At 50.6% G+C, this 21,479-nt stretch overlaps 1 protein-coding gene across 1 annotated transcript in view; it reads left to right on the top strand.

Annotated features, from left to right (window-relative positions):
• The window catches only part of MOV10L1 (Mov10 RISC complex RNA helicase like 1), a 72,998-nt gene that overhangs the window by 48,866 nt on the left and 2,653 nt on the right, over positions 1–21,479 (top strand). The window contains exons 13-22 of the mRNA XM_012648740.1: positions 341–399; positions 854–954; positions 5,458–5,566; positions 6,149–6,327; positions 7,116–7,262; positions 7,848–7,969; positions 10,430–10,529; positions 11,512–11,676; positions 13,576–13,749; positions 18,611–18,760. Coding sequence (XP_012504194.1) covers positions 341–399; positions 854–954; positions 5,458–5,566; positions 6,149–6,327; positions 7,116–7,262; positions 7,848–7,969; positions 10,430–10,529; positions 11,512–11,676; positions 13,576–13,749; positions 18,611–18,760 — 1,306 coding nt within the window. The remainder of the gene's footprint in view (positions 1–340; positions 400–853; positions 955–5,457; positions 5,567–6,148; positions 6,328–7,115; positions 7,263–7,847; positions 7,970–10,429; positions 10,530–11,511; positions 11,677–13,575; positions 13,750–18,610; positions 18,761–21,479) is intronic.

Genomic DNA, 21,479 nt, shown 5'->3' with positions numbered 1-21,479 from the left:
TTTAATTGTTCACTTTATTAGAACAAATATTCCCAGAAAGGAAAGAGTTCCTGCTGTCCTAATAGGTAGGACATTTCTATTTAAATTTTTTAATAAAACTTCTAATTTCGGTGTTTTGTTTAGGCACGTGATATAGTGACCACCCCAGTCCTTCAGATTTCCCAGCGGTGCCTTTGAGACCTTGTAGGACCTGACCTCTAATGTGGTCCCTATCTATAAGCATTTTGTAGAGGTTACGTTAGTAGATTGACTGAAAGATTACATATTCAATTTCCGTGACCTGTGCTAGCCTTAATAGTTCTAAACTTGGGGTTATTTTCTGTTGTTTTATTTCTGGCAGGACCACAAGCAGACGGTGCCACTTTGCACTTGAACAAGTCATCCACTTAGGTGTAAAAGGTATTATTTATATAGAATGATAGTGTTATATCTTCCCGAGGTATTTTTATAGGCTTTGAGTAAAACTTTATACAAAACAGTCTCTTCAATCATAATATTAGAAGTAAAACTATGTGATAACCACGTATTTTTAATTGTCTATTGAGGAATTTCAGTATTGCTATTTCAGCTTACTAAGCAACCGAAAATAGCATGCTTAAATAATTGAAAACAAACTCATTGTGCTCTTCTTTTCCCCTTGCAATGGAATTCATTTTTATACTTACAGGTAGACAAGTGAATGGCTTTGTTACAAAGAATATGCAGTCCTGGTATAATTCTGTAGTTTAGAGAGAATGTACAGGAGGGTCAAGAAAGGAATGGATTGGAATATGAATTACTTTAGGATCAGCCATAAACATGTATTTCTAAGCTTTTCAGTAATGTCTATGCTCTTACCTTCTTGTTTTAAAAGTGTTGTTTCCAGAAGAAATCATTTTACAGTCTCCCCAAGTGACAGGGAATTGGAACCATGCACAAGACACCAGAAATGGTGGACAGTCCACCACCAAGGTAGTGCTCCAATAACTTCCATATATTGACATGGGTAACATTATAAACTTGCTCCCGGCTGTTTTAGCTCTCAGTTGACTGGAGTGTTAGAGGAATGTACTTCACAACCCCAAATCACAGATAAAATATGACTTAAATATTCATAAAATAGATTTAGTGGTAAAGTTCGTATGTCATTGTATGAAGGGCTAAGATGGCTACAATATATTAAGTGGGGGAGAGCAAGGTATTTGTATGATCTTATAGTTTTGTTTAAAAATTATTAATATACGGTTTTTGTATACACTCAGGCATATTTATGTGATTGTGGATGCAGAGAAAATGTCTGGAAGGAAATACCCAGAAAATTGTTAACATTTACAATCTTTGTGAATGTGGCAAAGATATTTTTTACTTCTACAATCTAGTTACTCCATAAATAATAATGGGTGCCTGTTACATGCCAGGTGTTGTCCCGGGCTCTCAGTATACTTTTGTGAATAAAATAGAAGTGGTTTGATTTATGATTGTGTTTCTAGCAACAAGAAAAATGATTTATCACATGGCGGAGCTTACAACTTATAATTCCATACTGTTGGAATTTGGTTTTGTGAGCATGTATAATAGAAAATTTTAAATTATATCTGATATTTAGAAACCCTTTTATCATTTTATAGCCCCTCCCCCAAAATGCAAAAGTGATAGCTTTAGAATGTCTACAGAATAATGGAAAATATTAATACTATATAAATGAAACAGCAAAGATTATCCATGAAAATCATCTGCTGTGTACTTCATATTTGATCTGTTTTGTTCTGCAAATAGAAAGGGGTCTTCGCTAGCACAGATGTGATACCGTCTGCAGTGCTCTCTTCCTCCCTTCACCCCTTCAGTACTGGTCCGTTCCGCACCTCCGTCTCAGGGACGGTGCGAGGTGTGGGAGGTGTCGGTGTTTAGGTGGGCACACTGTTATTGGCCGAATCTTAGTATTTTAAAATGTAGAACATTATCTTCTTAGGAGTTAGCCAGAGCATTCTATCCATCAGCCAAGATGGAATTACAGGGCCTACATTTACCTTCCTGCCTGAAACAACTAAAAACCAGATAAAATATGTAAAACAGTTTCAGACATTGGACGTCAGCTATCGGAGGACAGTGATTCCTGAGAGAGGAAACAAGTCAGGTGACCCCCCACTTACAGCCATCAGAGAGTGTCCAGGCCAGAGAGCAGGAAAGGACAGCCCCGTGGTCTACCTATGGAGTCAAAATTTGGAAACACAGGGAGAATCAGGTGGTTAAAGGAAATAGGGCAGGGTGGAGTGAGAGCAGGACAGGAGCACGGGAGGGAGCACCAAGGTCCCGTGAGTTCTCAGCTGAGTGCTGATGCGTGTGTGCTTGTGAGCAGGGCACCTGGGCTGGGAAAGGACGAGCTAGGAAGAGTGGAGAGAACACGCTTCAGCGTTGGCACAGTGCCAGGACTAGTCTGTGCCTACAGCCAGAGAAGAAGGACCTTGGAATCACAGGGCGAGTGCTGTGGAGGCTGCTGCCTCAGGAGTACAGAGGGTGAGCCCTCGGCTGAGGCTGCTCCGGCCCAGCCTGACAGGCGTGATGGCCTCAAAAGGAACAGGCTGTTTCCAAGCAATTTAATTGCATCCCAGAACAGAGCTGAAGAATATTTATAGGAATATAAAATTGTCTAGCACCCAAGAAGGCAGAAAGTTCACAGTGTCTGACACCCAATTGAAAAATAAAAGAAACTGAAAAATACAACCCATAAAGAGAAAATTTAATCAATTGGAACCAACCCCCCAAAATAACATAGTGATGGAATTAGCAGGCACAGACATTGTTAAAAAGTGATTGTAAACATCTTCGATATGTTCAAGAAAGTAAAGACGACATGAGCACGTTGAATAGAGACATGAAAGATACAGAAAAGACACAAGCGTGTCTTCCAGAGATGAAGAATTCAGTGCCTAAGATGTGCGATACATTGTACAGAACTAACAGCAGACTCGACAGTACAGAATAGAAGATTAGTGACCTTGAAGGCACCACAGCAATAGAAACCATCCAAGATGAAGCAGGAGAAGAATCTTTAAAAAAAAAGAAAAGAAAAATGTTAATTTCTCTAGAAAATAGTCTGGTTTTTTTTTTTTCAAGAAAAACGTGAAAAGAGCATCAGCGGGGTGTGGGACAACTTCAGGCAGCCTCATGTAGATGTCGTTGGAGTCCCAGAAAGAGAGAATAGGGGGAATATTTGAAAAAATAGTGGCTGAAATTTTCTAACTTTGAGGAAAACTGGGTGTGGCGTGCACCTGTAGTCCCAGCTACTCAGGAGGCTGAGGCAGGAGGATCACTTGAGCCCAGGAGTTCAAGGCCAGCCTGGGCAACATAGCAAGACCCTGTCTCTAGAAAAACAAAAAAGACACAGTTAAGATAATAAAAAGAAAAATGACAGAGAATACTTGGAAATCACATATTCAGTAAGGAATTGTGTCCATAATATATATTAAAATACCCTGCAAACTCAATGAGAAAACAACTCAATTTTTAAAAATGGACCAAAGACTTGAACACTTTACCAAAGACTATATACAGATGGTAATAAACCCATGGAAAGATGTTCAGCATCATTAGTTGTTAGGGAAACACAAAACCACAATGAGATACCCACACACCTATTAGAATGGCCGTAATTTAAGACTGACCATAAAGAGCGTTGGCAAGTGTGTGCGGCCACCGGACCCTGCGCCCTGCTGGTGGAGTGGAGAGTGGTACCGCCAGCGCAGAAAGCCACTTACGAAAACTAAACGTGCACCTGCCGTGTGATCCAGCCAGTTCTCTCACAGGTGTGTGCCCTAGAGAAAGAAAAACATAAAGCCACACAAAGATGCATACATGGAGTTCACAGCAGCTTCGTTTGTAATCACAAAAAATTGGAGAGAGCCCAGTGTCCATCAGCAGGTGGCGGGAAAGCAGATCGAGGCGTTCTCACCATGGAGCACGACTCAGCATGAGAGGAGTGAGCCATCGGTACAACGCAGATGGATCCCAGGACGGTTAACTACACCGTGTGGAAGAAGTCAGACTGGGAAAGAGCACGACTCCACTTACGCTCGTTCTGGGGCACGTAAACCCGTCCGCGTGGCTGCAGGGACCTGCTACGAAGGGCACGAGGAAACTTGTGGATTGATGGGTCTGTTCGTCATCTTGATTGTGGTGATAGTTTCACGGGTATGTACACGTGTCGGAACCTGTCAAATTACACACTTTAAATATGTGTGCCTTCTCGTAAGTCAGTTACACTCTGCAAAACTCACAGGACAGTAGCAGAAGGGCATGGCGTACAACCTTCAGGACTAAAATTGGATAGTATGCGTAAAATTTTTAATGTGAAAACTTTTGATGTAGCAATTTTACAGATTCTAGAATTTATCCTATGAAAGTAATCAAGTGTTGCACAAAGATACATGTGCAAAGCTGTGAGTTACATAGTTATTTGTAATGGAAAAATTGAAAATTCCATTGGTCCAGGACAAATTCTGTTTTTGTTTAAACAAGCACAGAAAACCAATTCTTGTGCAGAGTCTCGAACACAGTTGACAGAGAGACAGTGCCAGCTCTTGGCACTCTCTGAAAGGCGCACGAGGTTCCGTGGAGAGCAGTGAGGGTGGGCCATGCCTGAGGTAGGTCGGCCTTGAAAGCAGGAAGGATGTACCAAGGGAAGACATGTTAGTGAGATAAAATATCGTCAACGGAAAAGAAGAAAAACTCTGTGAAATAGTTTAAGGAGGTTTATTCTGAGCCAAACTTGAGGACCATGGGCCGGAGCCATGCCCAAGAAGCCTTGAGCAAGTGGACTCACTGTGGCTGGGTTATAGTTTGGTTTTATACATTTTGGGGAGACAGGAATTACAGTTAAAGTCATAAATCAATACATGGAAGGCACACATTGGTTTGGCCAAAAAAGGCGAAACATCTCAAAGCGGGGGCTTACATGTCACAGTTGGGTTTAGGGACCCTTTAGTTGATAATTGGCTGAAAGAGTTAGTCTTTGCCCACAGACCAGGAATCAGCAGAAAGGAATGCTTGCTTTGAGATAGGGTCTTCTGTCTTTTATGTGATGCTATACTGGAATCAGATCAGGAAGTAAACCGCATCATAAAAACCTGTTTACTGAGATGTTATCATTTGTAGGTGTGACTCCCCAGGCTCCCTTGGAATTTTTTAGGGAAAGAAAAAGATCAGAGTTCAGTCCTCAATATAGTCCTTTGTTTTGGTTTCATCATCACAAAATGTAGTTTATTTATGTTTAAAAGTGAGTTCAAAATAGAAGCCTAACCCTTTTTAGCAGATTTTAAAATTCTCATTATATTTCAAAGGATCTCACCTGCGACCCATCCATAGAGGTGTTAAGAACATATACTTAAGTAGAACACCGTAGTAGATGTTTACGTTTGCTCTTTAAGCCAGTGTAAACACAAAGCTGGTTTTTTAACCATTTTTCTGCGTGATAATTTCTAGAATAGGAAAACCACGAAGGACCAAACTAAACACGGAAGGAAGGAGAAGTGTGTCCATGCCAAGGACCTGCCAGGGGTGGTGGCCTTGGCCGCAGAGACAAGTGACCTGGGTATGTGTGTGTGAGGCTCGGACAGGAGCAACCCGAGAATCGTGCCTGGGCATGTCTGGGGGCCCCTTGGCCAAGAGGGGGTCCTTTCAGTCAGCTGGGGGGCTTCAGATTGTATTTTAGTTCACAAGAAAGATGCTGTCACGCGGAAGTACGAACAGTCAAGGAGAGAGGCGTGGTCTCGCCTCGGCCGGAGGCCAAGTGGAGACTCAGTGTTTTGGGTTAGATGCTTTAAAAAGACTTAGATTATGGATTATTTTTGCCATGTGCTCTTTTAAGATGTGAAAATTCTAAAATCATGTCTCTAGTGCACATACAAGGGAGCAGAGAAAATCGGCCTATTTTTCCCTCTCAGAAAGCTAAGTCAGTTTTCTGACTCTGCTCGATGAAATGCAGACAGATCATCAGAGGGAGCACGAGGTGCTCTTGCCGGGTCCCTGTCACGCTGGAGAGACGCTCCCCATCTCGCTTCTGTTTCGGCCTCTAGCGCAGTCTGTGCCAATGCCCGGCCTGGGAGAGGGTGTGTCCGCAGCTGCTCGGAGCCGTTTGACTCTAAGCGAGACCGTGTCTCCACTTTGAACACAGCAGGTGAAATTCCGACCCCTATAGCAAGAGAGCAGGAATTCTTCAATCCACTGCTGAATGAAAACCAGCAGTTGGCGGTTAGACGGATTCTCAGTGGCGACTGCCGCCCGCTCCCCTATGTTCTCTTTGGACCTCCTGGGACAGGAAAGACGGTGACGATAATCGAGGCCGTCCTGCAGGTGAGGCTGCTCCCGTCTGTGTCTTCAGGAAGTGAGTTTAAATAGTGGACTCAGAAGTTGTGAAGAGCTTCAGAAATCTCTGTGATTTCATAATACTTAGTTAAGTTTTATGTATGTAGGATTTTAAAAGTTTATTTTATAGGTTTTGAAAGAAACTTTGTTTTTAGAGTAGTAAACTATTTGATCCCATCATGAAATTTTGCCACAGAGAAGTTACACAGTAACTGAGTAAAGCGACCATTCTACGGAAGTTTCTGACATCTCCACGTGTATTTGAAATGTGTGAAAATGGTGTGCACAGGTGCTCCTCGACTCACAGCGGGTGATCAGGATGTTGTCCTGCCGCACGTCAAGGAGCACCCTGAACGTGTGCACCTGTGCCCTGTCGCAGAGTCAGAATGTCGTAAGTTGAGCCATGTAGGTCAGAGACCCGTGTTCCGTGTTCGTGTGTCATTCGGATTAGCAGGCAGTGAGTGCCTCCGTGCTGTGCTGCAGGCCGATGCGAGAGAATGAGTCTGACTCGGATTCTGCCTTAGAAAGTGGCTTAGAGTCTTGGAGAGCTCAGAGAGCTTGGCCACTGAGGCTCAGATGTCGCAGCAGCACCATGAGGCCGACTGTCACTTTCACGTCACTTGGGCCCGCGCCTCAGAGGTGTCAGGGATTAACGCCTGCGTCCACATTGCTGAGTCCCTACACTGGAGCCTGTGTGTGTGGGTGTCAGACTCACGGTTTCCACGCTGCAGGGTGGATATTTACGATCCTTGGTCTCTTTTGTGTCTTGGATAAAGGTACATTTTGCTTTGCCAGACAGTCGGATTTTGGTCTGCACACCCTCTAACAGCGCCGCTGACCTCGTGTGTTTGCGGCTGCACGAGAGCAAGGTGCTGAGGCCAGCGGCCATGGTCCGGGTGAACGCCACCTGCAGGTTTGAGGAGGTGAGCCCGGGTATGAGGGCGGGCGGGGTCCCCAGGACCTCCCTGGAGAGCAGCACAAGCCGAGAGTCGCCACTGAGGGTGGTTGAGAAAGTTCCGTGCTGTGTGTAGCATTTCGTTACAGCTCATGCTTCCCGTGTAGGTTATCAATCCTGTTGTGGGCCTTTTAAGCTTTGTTAAATTCTCATGTTCCTCTTTTATTTGATCCCTAAATGTATTGTTTCTTTTTAGTTCATTTTATTGGTTTGGTTATAAGTATTCCTTTAGGGAAATTAGAAGTTTCTGATTTTCTTATAAAGTATTGTTTTTAAAAAGAAATTAAATCTAGAAAATGTATGAAGTTGTTTTCACAAAGAGTCTGCAGGATTACATGTTATATGCATGGCTCTAGAGTCCACAAAACATGGACTGAATCAATATGGAAATATAAAATATTTTAATTTAAAATCTTAAATCGTTGCTTAGTCGTAACTAAGAAATGGCAAGAGGGCATTATCTTTTAGAATTCCTTTCAGCTTCATGATTCTGTCCAATTTAAAGAAATACTGAATTTGAAAAGAAACCTGATTCCACCCCCATTGTCCCCAGACAATCATTGACGCCATCAAACCGTATTGCAAAGACGGAGAAGATATCTGGAAAGCTTCACGCTTCCGGGTAATAATTACAACATGCAGCAGCGCAGGGCTTTTCTACCAGATAGGAGTAAGGTGAGTGTCTCGGCATCAAGTGGGGCGCCGGGTCTCCCAGGACAGGTCTGTGTCCCCTTCAGGCTTCTGTCTGAGGGAGGCTCTGACACAGACCCTGGAGGACGGAGCAGGGCCCTGGGGAGAGTGGCTGGGAGGGGTGGCCACAGTGGAACCAGGCCAGGGAAGTGGTGTATATGCTGAGACCCCCAAAGACTCAAAGGACCCACCATTGGGATGGGCAAGCAGATGGACTCGTGTGTGCAAAGGTCCTGTGGCTTGGGAGCCCTGAGTACGTTACCCCAGAGGAAGCTGCAGAGCTGCAGCCTATTGAGCGAGATCGGCAGGGGAGGCCTGGCGCCCACAGCTGCTGGTGGTGGAGAGGCCTTTGGACTTGACCCCTGGTTAGGTTGGAGGCCTATGGACTTGACCCCTGGTTAGGTTGGAGGCCATCGAAAGGCTTCTGAGCAGCGGTGAGTCATGAGGGGTGCTGCAGTGGGTAGACACGCCCTGGAGGCTGGGGGCAGGACTGCACACCCAGGGGTGCTGCTCGGGGAGCAAGGCACTCTCAGACCCCTGGGGCGAGGTAGGGCAGGAGGCTGCAAGCAGCACCCCCAGTGACTGAGCACCAGGCAGTGTGGGGCAGGCTGAGGGCGGGAGGGAGCAGCAGGGTCCTCAGAGGAGAGCCTTGCCCTCTCTGGCAGCCCAGAGACGACCCCAGCAGCTTCTGGCTGGGCCACCTCAGAGCAGTGTCCGGCGGCAGTGTTGTGAAGGTGACCACCAGAGGCCAGGCCTCCCAGGGCCCCCTGCTGCCCTGCAGCCCCTGCCTGTGTCTGCTGTGGGCGCCACATGTCCACCAGCACCACACGGACCCCAGGCCAACAGCACTGCCCAGGAGCAGAGCGCAGCCACCACGCCTGTCCCTTATGTTAGGAATGACTCTCGTATATACAGGATGCCATTTCATTATGTAATTAGTGACGACTGATGAGACATTTGCTTCTTTTTTTGGTTCCAGTCTTCAACATCCGGCATGTGTTTTACACAGGGAGCAGGTTCATTTCAGACTAGCCACCCTGAGGTGCCCAAGAGCCACAGGCGGCGTGGCTGCTGGACTGGCCCCCACAGGTCTAAACACGAGAGAGGTTTTGTGTTAACACGTGTTGATGAGTCCAGGGTCAGAGCCTCAGATGAAGAAACTCCCAGCAAGAACACACTGGCTGCCTCTGTCTTAGGGCCAAAGCTTGTTGGCGGAGAGGGATCTGCGCAGGGCGGGGCTGGCAGGTGCATGCTGCGGACGCTGCTCCCGAGGGGCCAGCCAGGGCAGGCCGCTGCCGGAGAAGCCGCGTGCAGGAGCCGAGGGGGGAGGCGCAGGCGTCCCCAGCAGGAGGGGCCTTCGGGGCCAGTGAGGAGCTTTAGAGCAGGAGCAGTGCCGTAGGGTAGCAGTGACGTTAAACAAGTGCGGTCAGTGCGGGATTCAGAGCTCAAACGCGGACGTTCTAGGAAAGATACATGATGCTGGTTTTTTTCAACAGAAGTTGGGACACGAGGTGGGAATGGCTGATACCCTCATCTTTCTCGGAAGAGGGGGTTAATGGGTATCACGTGTGAAGTTGCTGTCTTGAGACTTAGAAATCCAGGCTGCGCTGCAGGTGCAAACTCACCAGAGTGGAAGCAGGAACGTGTCTGCCCACAGGGTCCTGTCTCATCTGGGGACACCAGGCGCGGAGGCGGCACCATTTGCGCAGCGTCTGGGGTTGGGGGGAGACGCAGGCTCAGCAGCCAGGTGGGCCCAGGCGTGTTCTCTGCTCGGAATCTGCTTCACCAGGCACTAGGGTGCCTCCTCAGGTGGTGCTGCCTCACACGGCTTTGCCGAGGTCTGCTGAGAGGGCCGGCCCGGCGCTGTCCCCTGGGCTCCCGGCGCCTCGGCCTGCTGGCGCAGAGGGCAGGGCAGTGCCCAGCTGAGAGCAGCGCGTGAGGCAGAGTCGGGGAAGGGGCCCCGAGGGCCCTGTCTGTGACCACCGACCAGCCAGTGCACACCGTGCTCTCATCGGCCACATCCCACATGACATGGGGGAAATGGAGGCACAGAGAGGTGAAGCAACCTCCCCAGGGTCACACAGCAAGGAAGTGGTGAAGCCAAGACCCAAATCTGGGCATTTTGATTAATCTCTAGAAATCCGACTTGGAGGGAAGAGTGTGCCGGAAACCTGCCCCAAAAGCTGCCCTGGGAGGCACTTTGTGCTTTGCTCATACCTGCCCCTCACCCCTCTTTTTTTCCAAATCTTGATAAGCAAACACACGTTGCTTACAGAGCAGTGGTGGCTGGTGTGGGCAGCTCATGTCGCCTGACAGGCCTGTCGCACGTGAGGCCTGGTGACACCCAGACCCCCTGGCAGCCCCACTGGGACCCGCTGGTGCCCGGCTCGGCCCCGCCACTGGGCAGTCGGCAGAGATCACCACTGGGGACCTCTTTGGCTCTAGAGTCGGACACTTCACCCACGTGTTTGTGGACGAGGCCGGGCAGGCGAGCGAACCCGAGTGCCTCATTCCTCTGGGGCTGATTTCAGATGTCAGCGGCCAGGTGAGGCCTGTCAGCTGTTTGCTGTGCGCGCTGTTCCCTTCTTTCCCTGTGTTCCCGCAGGGATGGGATGCCAGGGCCCTGTCAGGGACAGTTGTGGCCTTACAGGGGTCAGGCGAAAGTGCCAAAGACCCCCACCCCCAGGAGCTGGAGGCCGTGGCTCTGTCACTCAGTCACGTACTTTATTCCTTTTGCACTAGAAGGAGAGGGGCAGCTTTGTCTTGACTCACTCACTTGTAAAACAGAAGTTAAGAGCCCTTCTAGGTATTGGGGACCCACCAACTCTGCTTTCATGAAGGCGAGGTCCCCTCTCCTTTCCTGGTCCCACCTGCTTCCTCCTGGGGAACCTCCAGTCACAACTCTGGTGCCATCTAAACTCCCCCGTCCCTCACTGCGCACTCAGGCACCTGGGGCACCTGCTGCTCCTGAGCCCCTGTCCTCAGAAGCCCACCTGGGGGCCCAGCACCCCTGTGCAGGCCGCCAGGCGCTGTGAGGCCAAGTGCAAGGGAGGGGAGGGGCCGTGGGAGGGAACAAGGGTCTGTCCAGCTGAGACAGGTGGGCAGCGTGAGGAAGCTGAGCCCCAGGGCGAAAGGCCAGGGGTTCTGCCGGGGCTGGGCGTACAGAAACTCCCAGAAGACAGGCCGAATCCGGGGACTCTTACCACTTTGGGAGATCAGGAGAGAAGCCGAGGCTGCAGGTGTGGGACAGACGCAGGACACCAGTGATGGCGGTAGGAGCTGCTCTGTGAGGGAGCTCCTGTCTCAAGCCCGTTTGTTTTTTCCTGCATTTCTGCTGCCCTTGTCTGGGGTGTTGTCATCTTGCATGAGCAGTTCTGGCTGCGTCCTCCCTGGTCTCCCACCCTCTTCCCCAGTCCCCTGTAGGCAGAGCGACCTTCTGCAGGCCCGGCCGTGCTGCACCCCACTGCTCCCCACCACGCGTGTGACCCGTATCCCGCAAGAGCTGAGCCGCCCTTTGTGCGCCGCAGATCGTGCTTGCTGGAGACCCCATGCAGCTCGGCCCCGTCATCAAGTCCAGACTGGCCATGGCCTACGGGCTGAACGTGTCCATGCTGGAGAGGCTGATGTCTCGACCCGTGTATCTGAGGGACGAAAATGCTTTTGGTGCTTGTGGCGCATACAACCCCCTGTTGGTGAGTTCACAGGCCCTTTATTGTGTCAAGTAAAACCTGCAGGAAGAGGTGCTCACCCCCCTCTGTCCACCGGAGCCCTGCCCTGGGCAGAGAGTACAGGTGAGGGGTCTTCCTGCTCCCAGCACAAAGGCCGCCTCCCCCAGCCTCCTCCCTGGGAAGGGGCTCCCTGAGAAGCCTGGCAGCAGGAACATCACAAAAACGTGCAAAAAGTCGGAGTAGCTCCTCCCTCCCAGATGGGTTTCAGGCACTTCTAACCTGCCCTCCTGTCCCAGGAACTGAGAAATGTGCTTCCTTGGGGTCCCCTGTGGGGTCCAGGAATCCCAGGAGGTCTGGCTGTTGTCCGAGACTCTGTAGGCCTAGGGACGGTAAGAGAAGTTAAATCTGTGTTACTCTGTTGACTTGGGGAAAATGGGAACTAACTTTGGTAACTTTGCCCAGAAGCGAGAGTGTTCATCACAGCACAGGGCTGGGTGCTCAGCCGACTGCGGACTTTGGAGTCAGCGTCTTTGGGGCCCCCAGCACACTGCGCGTTGGCCCATGGGGTCCTGCACTTAGCCATGAGCCCAGTGGCCATGTTCTCCAAACCCCTGCGATGCTCACGAAGGAGGCATTTCCATCAGCCTCACACTGGGGTTAACACTGACCAGGAGGTGAGGTGCAGTGACTATGGGCAGATTTTCAGGGAGGAGGATTGGAACCTAGCCTCATTTGCCAGCAGTAGGGGCTGAGAGTCTTCAGGCTGAGGAAGGCCTCATGTGGGACCACCCCAAGAACAGACAGTGGCCGTGAACAATGGCTGGGCACAGAGGCACCCAAGAGATCTGCTGCTGCAGGAGGTTCATTTCACGCTCCAGATACCCCTGTGCCCCTGAGACCTGCCAGCCGCTTCTCTGAGGGGAGGTGCCGCCCTCGAGACACGGAGGAGCTGACGTGCCACCCAGCCACGACAGAAGGCCAGTGCGCCGCCACCTCCGCCCTACCCGGACCTTCAGGGCACACGCTCAGCATGTGGCCACAGTGCAGGCAGACCCCTGCCTGCACACAGGAGATGAAGGCTTTGCCCTGCTTTGTGACCTCACCTCCCGCCCTTCTCCCAGACTGGCTTTAAGCTACGGGGACCCCGGGGCAGCAAACAGGCATCCTTCCCCCTTCCCATTGCCAGCCCTTGTCCAACTAAAGCAGAGCTGCTGTGACACGAGATCACGTTTGGAGTTTGAGTAGCACTTCGGAAGCTAGACATGTTCTAATCACTGAGTTAAGTTTGATCCTCAAGTCAGAAGTCTGGGGCCTATCGGTGTTCTCACGCCGGGACCAAGGGAAGAACCCTGCGCTGAGTGCACATCCCAGACCGGTTGGAGGCAAACAGTAAAGCCGTTCCACGTACTGGTGGCGTCCATCAGTGCGGTCACAGTTAGGCCTGCGCAGGGCTAGCGGAGCCCTCGAGGTCACTAGATCCATGAGCCTGGGAGCTATTCCTTCCCTGCATCGGAGCTGAGACAAGGCTCACGGGGCTTTGTTTAAAGGCCAGGGTAGCAAGACGGCCAGTCCAGAGCAAAGCTTGTGGCGTGCAAGGGAGGCTCTGCCTGCCTCCGGCCTGCCGAGTTCCAGCTGCCCTTGGAGAGACTCTTTGGCTTCACCCAAACACAGGAGAAGAAAGAGAGGCGATCTCCTCTCTGTTCCTGATGTTCATGTTTTCTACTAAAATGAACCTTCGGTTCAGTAGTCCCCTGAGGGGCCTGGTCTGGTGGCAGGTGGCACTTGTGGGCTCACTGGGCACGGGGAGGCTGCCCTCGGGTGGAGAGTGGGTGGGTCTCGCATCTGCCACACAGACCTCTCTCCCTCGAAAGAAGCAGTCTGTGTGCTCATTCGCCTGTGACCCTTGCCTGTCCTCTCCTACAGGTCACAAAGCTCGTGAAGAACTACAGATCCCACGCTGCTCTGCTGGCGCTGCCCTCGCGGCTGTTCTATCACAGGGAGCTTGAAGTGTGTGCAGACCCCAAAGTGGTGACCTCTCTACTGGGCTGGGAGAAATTACCGAAGAAAGGCTTCCCTCTCATCTTCCATGGCGTGAGAGTGAGTTGTGTTTTGAACTGTTAAGTGACTTGGCTCTGTGTGCCACGTGGGGATAGCGCGGTAGGAGGTCGTTCGTCTCAGGCGAGTGCCTCGTGCACACATGTGCGAGTCTTGCCTGATGGAGTCAGTCGCCGGGTGTTCCCCGAGTGCCTGTGGGGGCAGATGCCGCAGGTCTCTAGAGAGTGGAGCACGGTCAGAGGGCTTGTGCCCCTCAAGCCCATGTACCAACACCTCCTGCCAGGTGAGTCACACACACAAAGGGCCCAGGAGTGGTGGGTGCCTAGCACAGAGCAGGCGTCACAGGCGCTGTTCCTCAGCGCTCGTGTCAGACGAGCACTGGGTGGCACAAGGAGAGAACCAGGCCAGCAGAGCTCCTGCAGGTGTTGAGGGTTCGGGGGTGAGCTAGGAGGCAGGACCCAGGGAGCTGAGCAGCAGGATGCACACCAACCACAGGCAGCACCACTGCCCACTGCTGGGCCATCTCCCCAAGGACAGCGTGTCCGAGTGGCCGGCAGGACAGGCAGGCAGCACAGGCTTCACCAAGTTCAGGACTAGCCTGGGCAACATAGACACCCTGTCTCTACAAAAATTTTTAAAATTAGCTGGGTGTGGTGACGTGTAATTGTCCCAGCTACTCGGAGGCTGAGGCAAGAGGATCACTTGAGCCCAGGAGCTTGAGGCTCTAGTGAGCTATGATTGCACCACTGCACTCCAGCCTGGTGACAGAGTGAGACCCTGGCTCTTAAAAAACAAAAAAGAAATCATAGTAAAGGGAATCCCTCGAAATGAGAAATGGGCCTAATGAGACAAACCAGATCATCTAGAACAGACTGCAGAGCTTGACTTGAGTGCGTGAGGTGCGGCTGGTGTATTCGCGAGTGGGGAGAGGAGTGTGTACGGACGTCAGTTCTCCCACATTAATCATGTCTTCAGCGCAATCTAAGTAAGAATCACAATGGCTTTTTCATGGGAAAATGATTACAGAATGGAGTTGTAACTGTGCACAAAGTTTTATAACAGAAAAAGGAGTTACCTAGTCCACAAGACAACAAAACATACTAGAGAGTTATAGTAAATAAAAGTATACAGTATAAAAGCAATAAATTGTTGACCAAAAAAAGACATAAGTTGGTGGAACAAAGCGCCCAGGAACATTAACTAACTTGGTGTTTTCCAAGTGCTTGATCACGTACGAGGCTCCGGGCTGGCCCCTGAGGATAAAGTGGGCTCTAGGGCCGCGGGTCCCACGGCTTCCTCAAGGCTCAGCTTCAGAGAGCATGGCCCCCGCTGTTTGGGCAGAGAGGGCCTCACCCAGGACCTGGTGCCCGTGCTCGCCCTCCACCCCTCCACCCCTCGGGTCTGCTCCAGCACCCCTCCCCGAGCGTGGCCCACTCCCCACCTTGTGGGCAGCAGTTCCTGGGAGGCTCTAGAGGGACCTGTGCACTGACGACTATGCCCACCCGTGCCTCAAGGTCCCGATAGGACGCCCAGGATGGCCCACCCAGGCAGCTGTGGCCTTGCCACCGTGAGGCGGGCACTGCAGACAGGGCCCTTGGTCTCAGGCTTCTTTTAAGCTGAACAGGCAGGACGGCCCTGGCAGAGTCAATAAGCAGTGCTGCCTGGTCCTTGCGGAAAAGATGCGCCGGCCTCTGGCTCCCCCATGTTTCCTGTCTTCTGCTTCATCGTTTTCAGCTTTATCTTTAACTCCTCATCCCGACTCACCTTGTTGACGTCTCTCCGCTTTCCTTGCTGTGTTAAACTCCCTGCAGGTGAGCAGTTAGTCCACGTCCTCACTCCCACCGTGCGCTGCACACACCTTCCCCGCTCCCCGGACAGCGGGACTTTCTCTTGATTCTTTTTTGATTCAAGAGTGATACAGAAGTTTTTTCTTAATTTTCAAGTAGCAAAGAAATTTTTGGTCACCTCTTTCTCTGTTCCTAATTTTATTAGGTTCTGGTTGAGGATTTTGGCCTGTAAACTCAAGTTACTGCCTTTAAAAATTTGTGGCAATTAGGTGTCAGTTTGCTAGGTGCTGAGGGCACACCAGAAACGTTACATCCCTGTCTCAGGGATGTGAGGTGTCCTTCGCGTGGGCACCGAGCTCAGCTCCCCGCGTCCTGACCTGGACTCCGTCCGTGAGGTGCACCCTCGTGGCGAAGGCCGTGACGTCTCGCATTGCAGTTGTGCTTTTCCTCAAATTCTCTTAGGATTTCTAACCTTTCTTGCCTTTCGTATTTAACTGCTGTGTTTCATGCGTACAACTGATTGTCTCGTCTTCCTCACTAACGTCCTTCTGTACTTTATGTTTCAGCATTAAATTCCGTCTGTGGTATGAGCATCGCCACTTCTTTCTTCATACCTGGCATTTCCTCACCCTCCGTTTTCGTTTTTTGTCCTTTCGTCTTAGTTGTCATTCTTAGAAGCAGAATCCAATTTGAGAGTCGCTACTTTTAACACACTGACCGCCACACTAGAAAAAAATTTTTTCCTTGGGGCCACGGCGTTTTATTGTGAAAATAGAATAAAAACTTCAAAAACAAAATGATCCTTTCTAATTTAATGAAAAATTTGTTATTCTTTATTGTTTTCTATGCATGCATTATATGCAGCTGTCAATGTTGATTGTGACAATAGGAATATCAACAAGGTTTTCACAAACCAACTGCAGGGTTTTGCCCAGGGGTCCATCCATCACGCAACACGTATGCTGCAGCGTGGCACATGAGTTGCCTGTGCACCACGCTGCTCCCAAGGTAAAGAGACCTCTAAGTTACATACACTTCACGAGGCCCCAGGCTCAAAACCAGCATGAGTTAAGTACAACTCACATAGCAGTTAATGTGTTGATGAGATACATCAGCCCAGTCTGGTTACTCAATTTCATTCCTTCATCTTTTCCCTGCGACCTATTGTGTTTCCTCTTTCTCCTTATTTTTTCTAGTTGATTGGTTGCACATCATTGAATTTTTTTCTCGTCAATTTAGAAGTTCTGCTATAAGTTTCCATTTCATTAAGCTTTTTTTTAAAGGCACTTCAATCATTTATTATAAATCTAAAGGGATAAAGTATATATGGCTTAACGACAATGAAACATCCTGAAAATCAGTAAATTGTTACTACTTTATCTGATGTTTGCTTTTTTTTAAATTGTGGTAAAGCTCATATAACATAAAACTGATATTAACCATTTTTAAGTGAAAAGTATTAAATATATTCACATTGTTTTGCAGTCAATCTCCAGAACGTTTTTATCTTGCAAAATTGAAATTTTGTACCCGTAAAACAATAACTTCCCTCCCCCCAGCCCTTGGCAGCCACCATTCTACTTTCTGTCTCTGAGACTCTGACGGCTCCAGGGACCTCCCGTAAGTGGAATCACACAGCCTTTGTCCTTTGCGTCTGGCTTATTTCACTTAGTACGTGGTCCTCAAAGTTCATCTGTGTTGTAGGGTGTATCAGAATTTCCTTCCTTTTAAATGCTGAATAATAATTCCAGTGCCTGGGCTGGGCACAATGACTCACACCTGTAATCCCAGCACTTTCAGAGGCTAAGGTGGGAGGATCGCTCGAGGCCAGGAGTTCAAGACCAACCTGGGCAACATAGTGAGACCCCCGTCTCCACAAAAAAACGTTTTAAAAAAATTAGCCCCAGCTACTCAGGAGGCTGAGGCAGGAGGATCGCCTGAGCCCAGGATTATTTTTTTTGTCAATGAGTTTTAAGAGTTCCTCATGTATTTTGGATATCAACTCCTTATATACAATTCACAAATGTTTTCTCCCATTTCATAGGTTATCTTTTTATTCTGTTGATTATATCCTTTGCATGGAAATTTTTTAATTTTGACGTAGTCTTTTTTTGCTGTTGCCTGTGGCTTTGGTTCATACCCAAGAATCGTTGCCAAATCCAGCGTTGGGGAGCTTTCCCCGTGTGTTTTCTTCTAAGAGTTCCATGGGCGTAGGTGTTTTGGGTCTCTGGTCCATTTTGAATTAATTTTCGTATGTGGCGTACGGTGTGAGTTCATTTTCATTCTCCTACACTCAGATATCCAGTTTTCCCAACACCATTAGTTGAAAAACTGTTTTCCCCATTGATTGGTCCTGGAACCCTTGTCACAAATCATTTGACCACACACACGAGAGTTTACTTCTGGGCTCTCTGTTGTGTTCTGTTGGCCTGCTTGTCTGTCTTTGGCAGTACATCCCACTGATCTTTAAGGAAGAGCGTTTTCAAGATGAGCAGGACCCTCTGTTCCCAAACAGGAACGCTCCAGGACGGTAAAAGGTGCTTCAGGGGTAGCCGAGGGTGAGCTGGCGGGGCGAGAGTCGGGGCGAGTGGGGAGCACCTGGCCTGCGACAGCCTCGCTGCAGCTGCCGTGGACTGACCGTGGCCGGCGGCCTCCTCGTCAGGCTGTGCCATCTGCTCTCACCCCAGCTCCCTGGGCTCTGGCGTGCTGGCGCTCTTTCCCTGGCCTGGCGTGCTGTGATCCCGCCGTGTCAGGCCCTGCAGGCCCTCCCGGCACACACCCTGCCCTTTGCCAGGCAGTCCCTGCACACCCTTGGCGCAGCACAAGCCCGGCCTCCACAAAGGAGCTTCCCTTGGCGTCCTGTCCTGTGTGTCAGTCCCTGCGTGACGGGTCCCTGTAGCCAGTCCTCCTCCTTCATAGCCTTTGACATGGTTGCGAGTGACTTCCCAGCTCGGTGACGATGCGATGACATCTGCCCTGCTGGGATATAAAGTCTGCACTAGAGCAGGGCTCTCCGCCACATTCCTCCTGTGTTCTCAGCACCTACTTCAGCTCCTTGGCCGTGGCCCATGCAGACGTTCCTAGCGTAGTGACGTGTTCTCTCCTGATTCCCTCAGGGTAACGAGGCTCGAGAAGGGAGAAGCCCGTCGTGGTTCAACCCCGCGGAGGCTGTCCAGGCCATGCGCTATTGCTGCCTCCTGGCGAGGAGCGTCTCCAGCCAGGTGTCTGCCGGCGACATCGGGGTCATCACGCCCTACCGAAAGCAGGTACTCTCGCTCAGGCAGCCTCGCTCTGTGAGGTCCCTGTGGCCCTCCTCAGTCCCCGGAGTCCGTGGGAAGCAGGGACAGGCTCGCTGTGGAGACAGCAGGGTTTCGAAGAAGCAGAACCACACGCGAGAGATGCTCCGAGTGAGAGGTCGGCAAACTGCAGCCCACTGGCCGGTTCCAGCCAGCTGCCTGCTGTTCTACAGCCCAGAGCCTAGAATGGCTTTTGTGTTTCTAAACGGTTGCATTTTAGAAGTCTGTATAAGGATTACATAATGTCCTTGATGTTTGGCCTTTAAGAAAAAGTTGCCAATCCCGGCTCTAAACCAGTCTCTCAGTTGGGGCACTGTTGCTGTTCTTGAAGGGGACGGTTCTCATTTCGTACGATTCTGTCATGTAATCAGAGGCCATCAGCATCCCCGGCCCCCAGGTGCTGGTCCCAGTAACACTCACCAGTTGTTGGACAACCAGGAACTACACACACTCACTCACAGTCGCCCTGGAGTTGTGCTGGGGTGCAGGTGCCTTCTGTGCCAGACAGATGGATTTCAGTTGTGGAGCGTTCGCCCCTGGGGTGTGCGTAGCACCAACAAGGTAGGAGGAAAGGTTGAGCCCACAGGCAGTCACGGTAACAGGAAGCCTTCACTGAGCCCTTCAAACACATTGTTTTCTTTCTCTGAACTTGGGCCCTCACGAGGCGAGCACTCGGTTCTCCCAGTGGTAGAGAGGTGCCTACAAGGCCTCAGGAGGCGAGGAATTTGCTGAGTGTCACTTGGCTGTTATAACTGGGTTTGAGCCAAATTCAAACCCAGAGCCCCATCTCTTGACCGTTAGGTTGTGGGCAGCTTGCTACGCAGCCTGTCCCCACCTGCGATGCGGAGCACATGTGCCCAGCACCAGCTGTGTGTCCCGGGCGTGTCCTGCACACCTGCTGGGCTGCCGCTGAGTGCAGACATACTTACGCTCCTAATTACTACTTAGTCTTGCATGTTTGTCTCCCATCTAAGTCACCAATGTACCTCTCTTGATTCTCTTGCTGCTTTTTTTCCCGAGGTGGTAAATATTGTAAGAAATCCTTTCAGAGGGAAATGAGTGAAGAAAATTAATTGTTGGCCTATGAGATCAAAGAAGTTACTGTTGTGTTATTTCAGACTGAAGGCCTTCCTTGGATATTTCCCCTAAATCCACTAGCAATCCGGGTTTAATTTAGGGATGTCTTTCTTTGACCTTTTTGAAGAGTAGTTTTGCTGGCTGTGGGACTCTTGGTCAGCGTTTATTTTGTTGTTCTTTCAGCATTTTCGAGCATATCACCGCCCGCTTCCTGGGTGCTGAGGTTCGGATGAGAAGCAGCCCTTCTCCCGTGGGACAAGCTGTCTTCCTCTTGCTGCCTTCAGCACTTGTCTTTGGGCCTTGGCAGTTTTCTGTGACGTGTCTGGCTGTAGATCTCTTTGTGTTTCTCTTACTTGGATTTTGTTGAGCTTCTCAGATGTGTAGATTAATGTTTTTCATCAAATTTAGGAACTTTTTGGCCATATTTCTTCACATTTTTTTCTGGGGTACAGCAGCTGTCCTTCTGAAACTGTCCTTCGTGTGTCAGGTTGCTGGGTAGCTGGACACTGTCCCACAGGTGTTTGTTCATTTTTCTCCAATCTTCTGTTTTCAAAGTTCACCTTTTTCCCTTGCCATTTTGCATCTGCTGTGGAGCCCTTCTCGTGAACTTTGGTTGTTAGACTTTTTAACTGTTACACTTTTCTTCCATTTTTTAATAGTTTCCTTTAGCTCTTTGGACATATTTGTAGTAGCTTCTTCTTGAGGTGCTCACAGTCTCGGCAGTGTTTCCGAGGGCTTCCCTGCTCACCCTTACCATTCCCGGCCACCTTGGCCTAGTGGGTCTCTCCACTAATCTGCGATTTTTCTCAAGGACTGGCTGGGACTCTGCCCAGCACACAGCACAGAAGCCAGTGCCCAGTAGGCCTGCAAGTTCCTTAAATGAGCAAGTCACTCGTCTGCCCAGACAGGCTGAGCAGTCAACAGGTGGTGAAGTCAGGTCTTCAGTGGGCAGGAAGGAGGTCGCCTGGGAGCCGCCAGCGCAGCAGCAGGGAGTGGCCTGTGCACAGGGAGCCCTTCCTGTGCTCCCGTCACGTCACTCACCCCTTCCTCCTCTCATCTCCTGCAGGGCCCCACTGGCCTGCTCCGCACCGAGTCCTGGTGTTTGGAAGGAGCGCAGTCCCTCGTAGCGCTCTGGTGTGTGACTCGCAGGAAGGCGCCCAGGGTCTACGGGGTGGGGTGTGGAGCCACGTGCCCCATGTCTGTCCCCTCATCACAGCATCAGCCGCTGTCTGCTGCCTGCACGGCCCAGGGCGAGCTCGGTCTCTGGCCTGGGAAGGGGCTTGGGAGCCCCAGCTCTGCAGTCTGACCACGTCTGCCTGGCTCACCACTGCCCCCGCCCTCTGCCCCGGGTCCCATCAGCACGAGCCCTCCTCACGCCCACATGTCACAAGGGACACGCACAGTCAGGGCCCCTACCCCACGGCGGGAGTCCCACAAGACAGAAGAGGGGTGCGGTGGGAGATGTCCCTTGAGATGGTCGGTGACTTGAGAACCTTCCTGTGTTTACTGGCCGTTTCTTCCTGCTTCACGTCTGGTCCCGCTTCACGTTGTTCTGAGCGTGCTTTTCCTCCGCGCCTCGCGGTCGTCAGCACGCGTTCTGTATGTCAGATGC

The sequence above is a fragment of the Propithecus coquereli genome, unplaced genomic scaffold (genome assembly GCF_000956105.1).
Source record: "Propithecus coquereli isolate 6110/MARCELLA unplaced genomic scaffold, Pcoq_1.0 Scaffold294, whole genome shotgun sequence".
Taxonomy (NCBI): domain Eukaryota; kingdom Metazoa; phylum Chordata; class Mammalia; order Primates; family Indriidae; genus Propithecus; species Propithecus coquereli.
This window is presented reverse-complemented; position numbering and strand designations above follow the sequence as displayed.